General features: G+C 40.0%; 1 protein-coding gene across 4 annotated transcripts; it reads right to left on the bottom strand.

Annotated features, from left to right (window-relative positions):
- Positions 1-3,453: 3,453 nt before the first annotated feature.
- On the bottom strand, positions 3,454-11,573 carry LOC108513795 (zinc finger protein 658-like). 4 transcript variants are annotated; one of them, XM_017849663.1, is made up of 5 exons: positions 11,472-11,571; positions 9,260-9,385; positions 8,748-8,806; positions 3,976-4,102; positions 3,454-3,694 (listed from the first exon to the last, which is right to left on the bottom strand). In XM_017849663.1, the coding sequence occupies exons 3-5, from the start codon at positions 8,760-8,762 to the stop codon at positions 3,558-3,560; spliced, it is 279 nt and encodes a 92-aa protein (XP_017705152.1). In that variant the 5' UTR covers positions 8,763-8,806; positions 9,260-9,385; positions 11,472-11,571; the 3' UTR covers positions 3,454-3,557. The 4 variants fall into 4 exon arrangements, with proteins under 4 accessions (XP_017705152.1, XP_017705153.1, XP_017705155.1 ...); XM_017849664.1 differs by having other exon boundaries at positions 8,748-8,957; positions 11,472-11,561; XM_017849666.1 differs by having other exon boundaries at positions 9,260-9,382; positions 11,472-11,561.
- Positions 11,574-13,597: the final 2,024 nt, after the last annotated feature.

Here is a 13,597-nt window from a genome sequence, read left to right as displayed (position 1 = left end):
CTGGTCTCAAGTGATCTGCCTGCCTTGGCCTCCCAAAGTTCTGAGATTAAAAGTGTGAGCCACTGTGCCTGGCTAGATATTGCATCTTTTACAAACTGAAGGTTTGTGGCAACCCTGAGTTGGGCAAGTCTGTTGGTGCCATTTTCCAACAGCCAGCGCTCACTTTGTGTCTGACTCAGCAGTTTTAGCAATCAAATATTTTAAATAGGGCATGCATGCTGTTTTTTAGACATGTTATTGCACATCTACAAGACTAAAGTATAGTGTAAACATAACTTTCATAAGCCCTAGGAAAACAAAATTGTAACTTGCTTTATTGCGAAATCTGCTTCATTGTAGTGGTCTGGAATGGAAACTGCAGTATCTCTGAGGCATGCCTATATAATATAAACATATATTCAGCTGCACTTAGTGGGTAGAAAGGAATACATTTACTTCATCCTTCCCCTGGTAATGCATTCTCTATTTTATTAAATCCTTCCCTAAGAAGAGTCATTAACCTATTCTCTATGATCTTCTAGAATATTTCTACTTTTGCTTTGATAATTAGGTCTTAAGCCAACTGAATTTGATTTTTTTGTTTTGATCTACATGGATACCTCAATATCCTTTCCCCATTGTTCTCCAATGTCATCTATCTAAGACCACTGTCTATCAAGTGCATGTTTTTTCTTGAACTTTCTACTCTGTTTCACTAATTTACTAAACCATCCCACCCCTCAACTCCATGCTACTTAGCTACACAGAGTTTTACATAAAGCCTCAATATCTGGTAGAGCAGCAAATCCTCCTGTATCACTGTCTTTATGAATGGGATTGTGTTTGGTATAGCATTACATCTTTATAAATGTCTCCCCCCTTGAATTTATTATATAGGTGTTTCCTCTATTTTATCTTTGATAGGGTTAGCTAAAGTTTAATTCATTTTATTTTATTGTAAAGAAATATTCCATTTCTGTTTTCCATTTATTTCTACTTTTTTTTTCTTTTTTCTTTTTTGAGTCGGAGTCTCACTCTGTCACCCAGGTTGGAGTGCAGTGGCGTGATCTTGGCTCACTGCACGCTATGCCTCCCGGGTTCATGCCATTCTCCTGCCTCAACCTCCCGGGTAGCTGGGACTGCAAGCGCCCATCACCATGCCCGGCTAATTTTTTATATTTTAGTAGAGATGGGATTTCATCGTGTTAGCCAATTAATTTCTAATTTTACTTTTAAATTCTGCTTTCATTACTGTATTTTTGATGCTGCTCTTGCTTAATTTATCAATGAGACTACGACTTTCCTTCTGTCCACTACTTTAGCTCTATCTGATGGTTTCTAACTTGCAGCTACAATTATTTCATTACATAAATCAAATCCAAAATTGCATTACAGTTTTTTGCATATTGTTTAAAAGAGATACTTTAAAATTTTTTCAAGTGGATTTTTTTCATTTTATTATTAATTTCTAGATTTAGCAAACTAGGTTCAGAGAATGCTGTTTGTGTTTATTCTAATTTGTTGTATTTATTGAGGTTTTCTCTTTAGACTAATAGTATACTCTATTTTATCATTATTCCATCAAAACATTAAAGTTTTGTTTTTTGCATTAGCATACATATACACAAATGTATGGTTCACTTTCATACAAATGTAATTTATACCCTCTCTAGGCATATTTACTTGTTGTCCATTGTACCTACTGTTTAATCAGATAAGACATATTATGATGTCCTAATTCTAGTGAGTTTGAAGTTCTTAGAACTCCATTATTTTATGTTTTGGAAACATTGATATTATATTATTTGGTGCAGGCATTCAAATCCTTAAAGGTTTTCATTTCCCTGTGCTCTTGAACGAGAGCTCTTCCTACTTTAATGAATTTATTGCCTGAATTCAAATCTGAATGATACAGAACATGAAACCTACATTATTTTATCTTTANATGCTTGATCTAAATGATGTCCATCTTTATGTGGTGCTATTTGTGGGTAGGACTTCAAACAGAAACCTTAATTGTGCCTCACTTCTAATAATTAGGATGATTTTACTTTTTTGTTGTAAAAATGACATTGAAAACTATAGCTTTTTAAGATTCCTGGAATCATTTATTAGTACAAAAGCTAATAGGCATATAAAAAGATGCCTGGTATCATTAGTGACCAGGGAAATTGTTATAGACTTACTTGTGCCCTTCCCAAATTCTTGTCTTGAAGCCCTAACCCCCAGTGTAGCTGTATTTGCAGACAAGGCCTTCAAGGAGGCAGAAAGGGTAAAAATGAGGTCATAGGGAAGGACCCTAAACCAGTAGTACTAGTATCTTTATGAGCAGAGGAAGAAACACCAGAGTACTCTCTCTCTCCCACTGCATGTGCACAGAGGAAAGGGCCACATGAAAACACAGCAAGAAAGTGGCTGTCTTCAAGCCAGGAAGAGACGCGCCACCAGAAACCAACTTACTAGCACTTTCATCTTGGACTTCCAGCCTCCAGAATCATGAGAATTTCTGTTGTTTAAGCTACCCAGCCTATGGTATTTTATTATGATAACCCTAGCTAACTAATACAGAAATGTACATCAAAACCACAGTGAGATATCACTTCGCATCCACTGGGGTGGCTCAAATCAAAAAGTCAAATAATAAGTATTGGTGAGGATGTGGAGAAATCAGAACCCCACATGCTGTTGTTAGGGATGGAAAAAGGTGCATTTAGAAAAACAGTCTGGTGGTTCCTCAAACAGATAAAGACACGGATACCAAATGACCCAGCAGTTTCACTCCTAGGAATACACACGAGAGAAATCAAAACAATTGTCCATACAGAAACTTGTAAATAAATGTGTATATTAGCATTATTTGTAGGTGGAATCCCAAATACCTACTGACTGATGAATGGACAGACAGGTGGTATATCCATACAATGGAACATTATTTGGCCATAAAAAGAATGAAACATGCATTCTATAACAGCACACGTAAACATTATGCTAGGCAAAATAAACCAGTCGCAAAAGACCACATATTATATATGATTCCATTTATATAAAATGTCCAAAATAGGCAGATCTATAGAGACAGAAGTAGACTGGTGGTTACCTAGGGCTGCAGAGGGCAGGGGGGACAGGAGAGTGGTAACTAAAGGGTACAGGTTTCTTTGAGGTGGTGAAAATTAACTGTGGTGATGTTTACATATACAGTCATCCCCTGGGGAGTTGGTTCCAGGATTCTCTTGAATACCAAAATCCATAAATGCCCAAGTCCTTGATACAGAATGGCACAGCATTTGCATATAACCTATGCACATCCTCTTGTATACTTTAAATCATCACCATATTAATTATGCTACCTAATATAATGTAAATAGTTGTTATACTGTATTGTTCAGGGAACCCTGACAGGAAAAAAATGTCTATACATGTTGAATGAAAGTGCACTATTTCTTCCCTGAATAGTTTTGATGTGTGGTTGCTTGAAGTCACTGACCGGTACACTTTAAAGGAGTGAATTGTAGGAATGTGAATTATATCTCAATAAAGCTGTTAAAAAAGAACTTTCAAAGGTGCTCTCCCTCTAAAATCTAACTACCCCCAGGGGCTCCTTCTGCTAAGGCCCACTCACCTTGGTACTTCTGGTTCAGGAATTCATCTTCTAAGGACCATGGCTCTTCTCCTTGCTCCAACTTGGAGATCACTTTGGGTTTAGTAATGCAATATCCTATAAACAAAATAATTGAGGGTATACATGGACCAGATTCACGGGCTTTTGGGTTACCACAAGGGGAAAAAAGATATGGCAGCAAAGCATTAACAGGGTGTTCATTTGAAGTTTTTAATGGGAAAGTAATGACATGTTGCTTTTGTTTCTATAAAGGTTTCAACTACTTCAGACCTTTTAATCCAAAGCCCTTTAATCTCTATAAAGGGTCCATGTGTCTTGATACTTTTTAAAAAGGGAACATATATTCTCAAGACAGCCCCATGGTAAGCTGTGCTCACCCACTGAGATGAGGTGGCTGTAGTTCTCCAGCATCACGTCTCTGTACAGGGTCCTCTCAACAGGGCCCAGGTGCTGCCACTCCTCCTGGGTGAATTCCACAGTCACGTCCTGGAATGACACTGATGCCTGTAACAACATTTATCACAACAAATGTAACAACAGTTTGTTCAAGGGTTCAGAATTAGGTGACATAGAAAATATCTTTGACAGCTACTACTTTGAGGCTCTAAAATGAACGGTTATAAAGGCTTATTTTAGACCTAATATCGTCTTAACATATGTTACTCAATTAAAACATTTTTTAACTTGCCATAATTTATCTATATGTATATTTATGAATTCTAGGTATTTTTAAGACAAAAAAATTCAGCGTAAAACAACTTCCTTCCAACCACCTCCTTCCTTCTTCCACATCTCCGCAGATTATCTGGGGTAGCCTTTAGGACATTCACACCCTCCCTGGCCATCATCACTGTAAATTCTGGGGGCTAAGGAACAGATACATGTGAAGTCTGGAGATACCCTGACCAAACTTATATACAAATAAATGTAAACAAATATACAAGGGTAGAGCACATAAAGAGCAGAGAACAGCCACAATAGTTGTAACCAAAGAGACCAGCGTAAGAGACCACTTCCTACACTGGGGTCACAGCAATGGATTTAAGAATAGGGATGTAACCACAGAAGAGAAGCGACACTCATTGAATAACTACTTTCTTATACAGCTATTCAATCTAGCCGTATGAGCAGTTCCTTTTTAAAAAATTGTGTTTTTAATTGACAGAAAGACAAATATTTCAAATTATATCTCACTTACAAGTAGAATCTAAAAAGTTCAAACTCATAGACGTAGACAGTAGAATGGTGGTTACAGAGGCTGGGGGTGAGGGGTGAGGAATGAGGAGGCATGGGTCAAAGGGTACAGAGTTTCAGTTACATAAGAGGAATAGTTGTTCCTCTTATGGAAAAAAATAATGTATATTTCAAAAAGAGCAGCTGTTTGGTGGTGCCAAAACTGGTATTTGGGAAAGAAGAAAAATGTGTTAGAAGGTTCAGTGAGAGTTCTGTTCATGGTGATACGTAGCTAGAACTGTTCCTTCAACCAGAACACACATGATTTTAGAGCACAGAAGGTAAGATGGGGATGAAGACAAGCATTTAGGAGTCACTAGCAATTTAGGTGGTGAGTGAGGCTGGCAGAGACAGACAGCTCCTTCAGCACACAGGGATTGAAGAAAGAACAGAACAAAAAACAACATCTGAGGAACCACAAAGTAGAAAAAGTATAGGCCACAAAGCCAGAGATGTTTTCTGAAAATAATAATAGAATCAGGAGGGGCAGAGTCTTAGAAACTGAGAAAAGAGAAAGTTTCCACAACAAAAAGACTTCAAATTCAAATTAGCAAGTGATGACAGTGAAGATACTGAAGATCCAAGAAAATTCCTTCTTCCATAAAAGCAATGAGAAACTGGCAAAACTGCAGAATCAACTTTTCAGAACTCTAGAAGCTACCAAAGGCTTACAGCAATCTGCAGACCATCCATATGAGAAAAACAGCTGCATCACAGTAAGAACAATGATCTTGTGTCATTTCAACCTGCCCTATTTCCATCCCTCTCACTCCAACTTAGCATTAGCTTTGAGAAACATCTGAAACAACAGGAGAATCCAGCAGCCTGGTATCCACTGGATGAGGCCGACTGGGTCACAGGTTGGCCAAAGTCTCATTCCCAGAAAACCCTCATTACCTGACCTAATCTGTGGTTCTTGGGAAGAACTGACTTGCAAGGCTGATTGTCTGAATTAAGTCAGAGTTCCCCAGTGTGAAAAGCCTTATCCTTGAAGGCATTTGCCAAAAACATTCGAAGGCAACTTAGCAGCTACCTGAGGCAGTGGCTAACACCTGACATAAATAACAGCCTAATTGAAAAGTTTTTTAGAAAGGAAACTGGGGAATGGGATGTTCATAAAGCTTTTGAAAAGCTCCTGCAGATTCTAGAGACTCTAGGTCACCCACATGCATAGAGCTGAGCATACGCCCAGGGCTGTGATTATGCTCTGGAAAGACGTGAGAAGGCCCTAAACTGTCACCCTGGGTGACCCTGAGGTTTGGGGTGAACAGGAAGTGAAGGTTAACAAGGAGTTATAAATTGCCTGGATGACTGCTGAAGGAATGCCCCAGCACTCATGAGGCTCTTTGGCACAGACTGAGAGCCTTACTTAAGGTTTCAGGAATTTAAGAAAATTTCTGCAGACTTCTGCGGCCACACATGACAATAAACACAGGCACTACTGAATCAATTAAAAAGTCACTAGACAAATTTCAACAACAACCCCTGCAAATTGAGAATATTTTCTAGAGTTGCCACCTTATTTTATTTAAAATGTATAGTTTTCAACAAAAAAATGCAAAACAAGAAAAGAAACAACCAAGTAAGACCCACATGCAGGAAAAAAGTATAATCAACAGAACTGCTCATGAGGAAGCAGGCACTGGACTTAAATAGATGATGACTTTAAATCAACTATTTGACATATGGTCAAAGCCTTAGAGGAAATGATACGTAAGGACCAAAGCAAAGTATTAGAATAACATCTCACCAGATAAAGGATATAAATAGAAACTATAAAAAGGAACCAAATAGAAACTTTAAAGTTGAAAAGTACAAAACTAAAACAAACATTTTACCAAAAAAAACCTGTTCAACAACAGGTCTGAACAGGTAGAAGAATCAACCAACTGGACCACATGCCCACTGAGATTATGCAGTGAGAAACAGAAAGAAAAATAACAAGAAATGAACTGTTGGACAGCACCAGCATATGCCAAATAGACTAACAGAATAGAGACAGAAAGGGTCTAAAACAGTATCGGAAGTAATAATGCCCAAGAAACCCCCAAATCTGATGAAAATGATAAATCTACACACCCAAAATGCTTCACAAATTTTCAGTAGGATAAACTCGGAGAAAGAAATCCACACTGGCTGGGGGTGGTGTCTCAGCCTGTAATCCCAGCACTTTGGGAGGCTGAGGCAGGCAGATCACTTGAGGCCAAGAGTTCGAGACCAGCCTGGCCAACATGGCAAAACCCCATCTCTATGAAAAATATAAAAATTAGCCAGGCATAGTGGTGAACGCCTGTAATCCCAGCTACTCGGGAGGCTGAGGCACAAGAATTGCTTGAACCAGAGGTTACAGTGAGCTGAGATCATGCCGCTGCACTCCAGCCTGGGTGACAGAGCAAAAGACTGTCTCAAAAAAAAAAGAAAGAAAGAAAAAGAAAAGAAAAAAGGAAAAGAAATCCATACCTGGACATGAGAATCTGAATGTTAAAAAAACAAAGAGACAATCGGGAAAGCCGCAACAGAGAAACAAGTCATCATATTACAGGCTGATTTCTAATGAGAAACTATGGAGGACAGAGGGCAATAGGATGACATATTCAAAGTGCTGAAACAAAGACTGTCAACCAGTAGCCTCCATATCCAGGAAAAATGGAGAAACTGTAATTTTCCCAGGTAAACAAAACCTGAGAGAATTCATCACAGGCAAGACTGCCTAAAAGAAATAATAAAGGGAGTGGTTCAGCAAAACTATGGAGACAGAAGAGGTTAGTGGTTGTTTGGGGCTCAGAGGGAATGAAGTGGTAGTTACAGTGTCCACAGCTTCTTTCTAAGGCAATAAAAATGTTCTAAAATTGACTGCAGTGATATTAGCACATTATCTGAGAATATACTAAAAAAAAAAATCACTGAATTCTACACTTTAAATGGGTACATGGTAATATATGTGAATTGTGAATTGAGTCTCAAAAAAGCAGTTTTAAAAAAAGAAAAAAACAAGGGAAGACAAAATCATTTGGAGACAACAGAGAAGACTAAAGAGCCAAGGACAGAAACGGAGGCTGAGCCAAGAGAAAGGACAAGGAAGGTGGCTCCGTGAACACATCAGCCGGGGAAGGACCGGGGAGGGCAAGTACCACTAACAGAAATGTTCCAGGACAGAGCGAGACATTGAGGCAAGTGCTGCAGAAAAGCCAAGCAAGGAAAGGAAAAGACCACAGCACTGGATGTGATTATACTCTGGGTAGGGACACTGGAGAGCCCAGGCAAGTGGCAAGAAAAACCAAGGCATCCCATGGAGAGTTGACGTTAAATGCTAAGTGGGGAAATATCTGAAAGAGAACAGAATTTTGGACCATCTGCTGAGCAACCTATCATGGCTATTCAAAATATTTATGGAGAGTGATTTTAAAGACATTCAGTTGATTCATCAGAAAAATGTTAAATTCAACCCTTTCATTGGAGTTTTTGAAAAACAGTACTGAACGTGTTCAAATTTAGCATTACAGTTTCTACTTCTATTGAAGAAGCAATATTCTGTTATTTGGCAATTTATTAACTAAGTCACCTTCTTGAAGAACAATAAATACATTTCGTTATCTTTATGTTTATATTCCATGATAAATCGGTTTGCTTTATCTTTCTCATCAATGTAAACCTTTAAGTATCGTCTGTCTGACACTCCACCATGGCTGTCAATAACCTCAGAAATAAATCTGAAGCTTAATTTGGTAAATTTGTAATATCGAAGGATCTGCATCTATCCACATGCCACTTTGCTCAGCTATTAATCTGCATTTCTACATCTTCTAGGAATGTGTCTGATCCATTTCTGTTTCTACTTTTCCATGTTAATGTAAAGACACATAAACCCTTACAAAACCTACTGTAAAATAAACTGGTTTTTAAAAACCGAACTCACCTGAGAGATGTTCATTTTCTGCTGCTCCTGGAAGAGTGGAGAGGACTGTGGAGGTTCAGCTGGGAAACAGGAAAGAGCAATGGAGTCATGAAAGACCTGGTCTGCCTCACAGTCCTACAGAGATGGTCCCTGACGTGAGATGGTTCGACTTGATAATGGTTTTTTACTGCGACATAATCCCACAAGGAGCATGTAGTCCTATTCATGTGCCTAAAAAAAATATCATCACACTCAGCTGGAAAAAAGGATTCCCAGTGCAGAATGTCCCTTCCATTCTTGAAAAGGGACAGGAGGGACCACTCAAAGATAGCCACACCTGAATACGTGCATCCCTGATAGGATTACATGCGCTTAAACTTGCATTTTCACTGAGTAAAGTAATACGGTTTTTTGTTGATTTACTAATAATTATGTTGATTTATTAACAATTATGTTCCCTTTTGACTAAGAAAAAAGTAAAAATAAAACAAAGGATTAAGCAAGTTCAGGTATACAAAGATGAAGCTGCTTACCTTCATTAAAGCTAATGTCAAAGAACTACTCAGCTGGGCGTGGTAATCCCAGCAATTTGGGAGGTGAACTGCTGGAGGCCAAGAGTTCGAGACTAGCCTGGTCAACGTGGCGAAATCCTGTCTCTACTAAAAATAGAAAAAAATAAATAAATTTTAAAATAATTTTTTTAAAAAAGGACTACTCAGACTGACTTATTAATCAAGTTCTGTCTTTACACCCAGAATTAGCGCTTCCACGGAAAAAATTAAGATGGGATGTTTTACGCAAGGAATTTCAGACCCAGTATTTTTGGGTTTCCAATACAGGAAATTCTTCCTCTACTACCAGGAAAGAGGGAACATCAGTATTACTCTAAATGCCACATGTGATGATGAACACAGTGTGAGAGGGACTCAGAATGTGGAAGAAGTGAAGGCAGAAAGGAAAATAGGCTGCTGTTTGGCATCTGGACAGCTGATTACGTCTTCCCTGGATATCATGACCTAATCAGCCCTCCAGTAAAGTGTCTTTTTCCACTCAGCTTGTCACTCATCCCTCTCAACCCCAGGGAATTGCCTTCTGCAAGTTAGTCCACAGCAAAGTCACACGGTCTGTGATGGCTTCTGGATGTGGCAACATCACTAAATCTGATGCATACATTATATACGGAATCAAGAACTGCCTCTGGGGAAGCAATCAGGACTTGCTCCTTTCTAGAATCTTCTGCCTCTTCTTTGATGCTCTAAAAGAGGTCTCCGTCATTTAGGCTGTTCTTCTATGGCAGTAGTCTCTAGGACTCCCTCTTTCCTGCCTCACACGAGCTGCTTTGCTCCAGAGGAGGTGAGACTTGGGCCTGAGAAACAAACTCAATTGAAACCACCTAATACCTTAAACCTGACTCTTGAGATTCACTCGAAATGTGCTATCCAGCACTGCAGCCATCAGCCACACAGAACCACTGAACACCTGAAGTTTGGCCAGTGCCACAAGTCGAATATTTAGGATGCAATGAGTTAAGTAAAATAAAGCAGTAAAACTGACTTTGCCTGCCTCTTCTCTTCACTGTAGCTACTGAAAAATTCCAAGCTCTTTTTTTTTTCTCTTTTGAGACAGTCTTGCTCTGTCACCCAGGCTGGAGTGCAGTGGCTCAATCTCGGCTCACTGCAGCCTCCGTCTCGGGTTCAAGCAGTTCTCGTGCCTCAGCCTCCCGAGTAGCTGGGATTACAGGAGTGCACCACCACGTCCAGCGAATTTTTGTCTTTTTGTAGAGACGGGTTTTGCCATGATGGCCAGGCTGGTCTCGAACTCCTGGCGTCAACTGATCCACCAGCCTAGGCCTCCCAAAGTGCTAGGATTACAGGCATGAGCCACTGCGCCTAATCAAAAATTATGAATTGTGTTTGTGGTTTGCCTTATCTTTCTACCGGGCAGCACAGCACTAGAATATCAATCTGTGCCTTTGAGGAGACAGCAGGAACAGTACAAGAGGATTCAGGAGCCTCAGCCTGAATCAGAGGTTCTGTAGAGACCCGACACATCGCAGGATGTATTTACCCTTGGTGAGATTCTGTCCACATTCACTTCACAATCATCTACACAGATCTGGTGACAGGCCGCTCTGCACAAGCGCTCTGAAGGCTTTAGGCAGATACTGAAAAGTCTGGGTTTCAGGCAGACAGCATATTAGAAAGAGCAGGACAGGGAGTCACATCTCTCCGCATTTGCATCTCACCTCTCTCACCTACTAGTGTGTGCTCTGGGGTACCCATCCCCATGAACTTTCGTCCATTTTTTAAAAATGGCACGTTTATACCAAGGAGGGTCGCTGGAAGGGTTAGGTGAAATACCAAACGATGAGAATAAGTGTCTCATAATTGTGAGAGCAGCTTACATTTCACACAGTGACTATAACGGATACTTGACAAAATGCTTTACAGGTGACAACTTATTTAATTCTCAGAAAAGAAACACGAGTTACTAGTAACCTCCTCCTGTTCGCCGTCAACCTTATCCACGCACATTGCCCTTCCCGCGCCCGCAACCCCGCGGGGCCCGGCAGCCCCTACACCTGCGGACAGGACTCGGCCCGGGCCCGCGTACGGGGCCGCGGAGGAGAGGGGAGGGCCATCCTGGGGACTCCTGAGACTGACTGTCTGCTGCAGTCCCCCGCACACAAGCCCGCCCGTCCCCAGGCTCCTGGGCCGCGCGGAGCCCTGTCACCGACGCTCTCACCCCAGGTGCGCAGCCTCGGCTCCCGCGCAGACCTAAAGACTCGGACACCTTGTCCCTTTCAGGCCCCGGAGGTCGGACGGCAGGAGGCGGGGCTGGGTTTACACATGCGCAGAGCGAGCGCCGAAGCCCCATTCCCAAAGTGCTACGCGGCAGGCGCGCAACATTGAAAACTACACTTCCCGTAAGCCCGTGCGTCCGAAGGAAGTACTATAAGTTTTTCTGCTTCTTTGACCGGCTGGGAGGGACCTTTGGAGCCCAGAGTTTTCCCAGATTCCCGGAGTTTGTCAGCATGACCACGAACTGCGAAGCGTGGTTCTTGATACGATCGTGGTTGGAGAAAAAAGCACCTGAAACAGACATTAACAATTGGGGAAACATGACTATCGACAGGACATTAGAAATATTAAAGAAAATTACCGTTACTTTGAGAATAATGGCTAGACAATGTAGGACATTGTTCTTATGTTTAAAAGATATGTACGGAAACATTTACAATTGTATGCTTGTACTTTAATTGAAATATTTTAAAAATAATTTCTCAAAACAGAGAAAGCAGATATAGAAATAAGTGAAGAACTGTTAAATCTGTATAATACGTGCATATGCTGCTCATTTTACTATTTTTTACTATTCTGAGAGTCTGTTTTTGTCTGTTTTTTTGTTCCACAGTTCTGAGTTCTGAGTTTTGCCAAATGCATAATGTCTTTTAGTGGGATTTCCACCAGAGCAATGATGTAATATCCACCATCATGGTATCATAAAAAGTAGTTTCACTGCCTGATATGATTTGGATTTGTGTCCCCGCCCAAATCTCATGTCAAATTAAAGGAGGGGCCTGATGGGGAGGCGATTGGATCATGGAGCAGATTTCTGCCTTGCTGTTCTCGTGATTCTCACAAGATCTGATGGTTTAGAAGTGTATGGCACTTCTCCCTTCGCTCTCTCTTTTGCTCTGCCATGGTAAAGCTGTGATTGCTTCCCCTTCACTTTCTGGCATGATTGTAAGTTTCCTGAGGCCTCCCAGTCATGCTTCCTGGTAAGCCTGCAGAACTGTGAGACAATTAAACCTCTTTTTGTCATAAATGACCCTATCTCGGGTAGCTCTTTATAGTAGTGTGAGAATAGACTAATACAGAAAATTGGAACCAGGAGCGGGGTACTACTATGAAGATATCTGAAAATGTGGAAGCAACTTTGGAGCATAGCTTTTTTTATTTCGCATTGTGCTAGCAACATTTGTAGAAAAGGCTATCTTTTCTCCACTGTCTTGCCTTTGTTCTTTTGTCAAAGATCAGTTGCTGATACTTGTGTGGGTCTTTTTCTGGGTTCTCTATTTTTCTGGGTTCCATTGATCTATTAATACTTGTTAGTTATTTCACCAATATGACACTGCTTTGATCACTGTAGCTTTATACTGATTTTTGAAGCCAGGAGGCATTAGTCTTCTCACTTTGCTTTTCTTCAATATTGAGTTGACTATCTGGGTCTTTTGCATTTCCGTATAAACTTTAGAATCAGTCTGTTGATGTCAACAAAATAACTTGATTGAGATTGCATTGAATCTATTGATCAAGTTGGTAGGAACTAACATCTTAACAATATTGAATTTTCCTATCCATTAACATGGAATTTCTCTACATTTATTTAGTTATTTATTTCTTTCATCTGAGTTTTGTACTTTTCCTCATATAGATCTTGTATGTATATTGTTAGATTTATACCTAAGTATTTCATTGTCTTAATGATAATATAAATTGTGTGTTTTAAATTTCAAATTCCAATTTTCATTGTTGGCTTATAGGAATGTAATTGATTTTTGTATAATAAGCTTGTATGCTGCAATCTCGCTAATAATCACTTAGTTCCAGATGTTTTTCTGTCAACTCTGGGGTTTCCTATAGGGACGATCATATCATCTGCAAACAAAGATAGTTTTATTTCTTCCTTCCCTATTTGTAGGCTTTTTCCTTCATTTTTGTGTTTTGTTCCATTAGCTAGGACTTTCAGTATGATGTTGAATAGGTGTGGTGAGAGAGGAAATCCTTCCCTTGATTACTATCTTAGGGGCATTTTCTTTCTGAGCATTTAACTATAATGTCAGCTATGAGTTTTCTGTAAATGTTCTT

Source organism: Rhinopithecus bieti, unplaced genomic scaffold (assembly GCF_001698545.2).
Source record: "Rhinopithecus bieti isolate Rb0 unplaced genomic scaffold, ASM169854v2 scaffold_33401, whole genome shotgun sequence".
Lineage (NCBI taxonomy): Eukaryota > Metazoa > Chordata > Mammalia > Primates > Cercopithecidae > Rhinopithecus > Rhinopithecus bieti.
The sequence above is the reverse complement of the archived record's forward strand: the minus strand, read 5'-3'. Positions and strand labels throughout refer to the sequence as shown.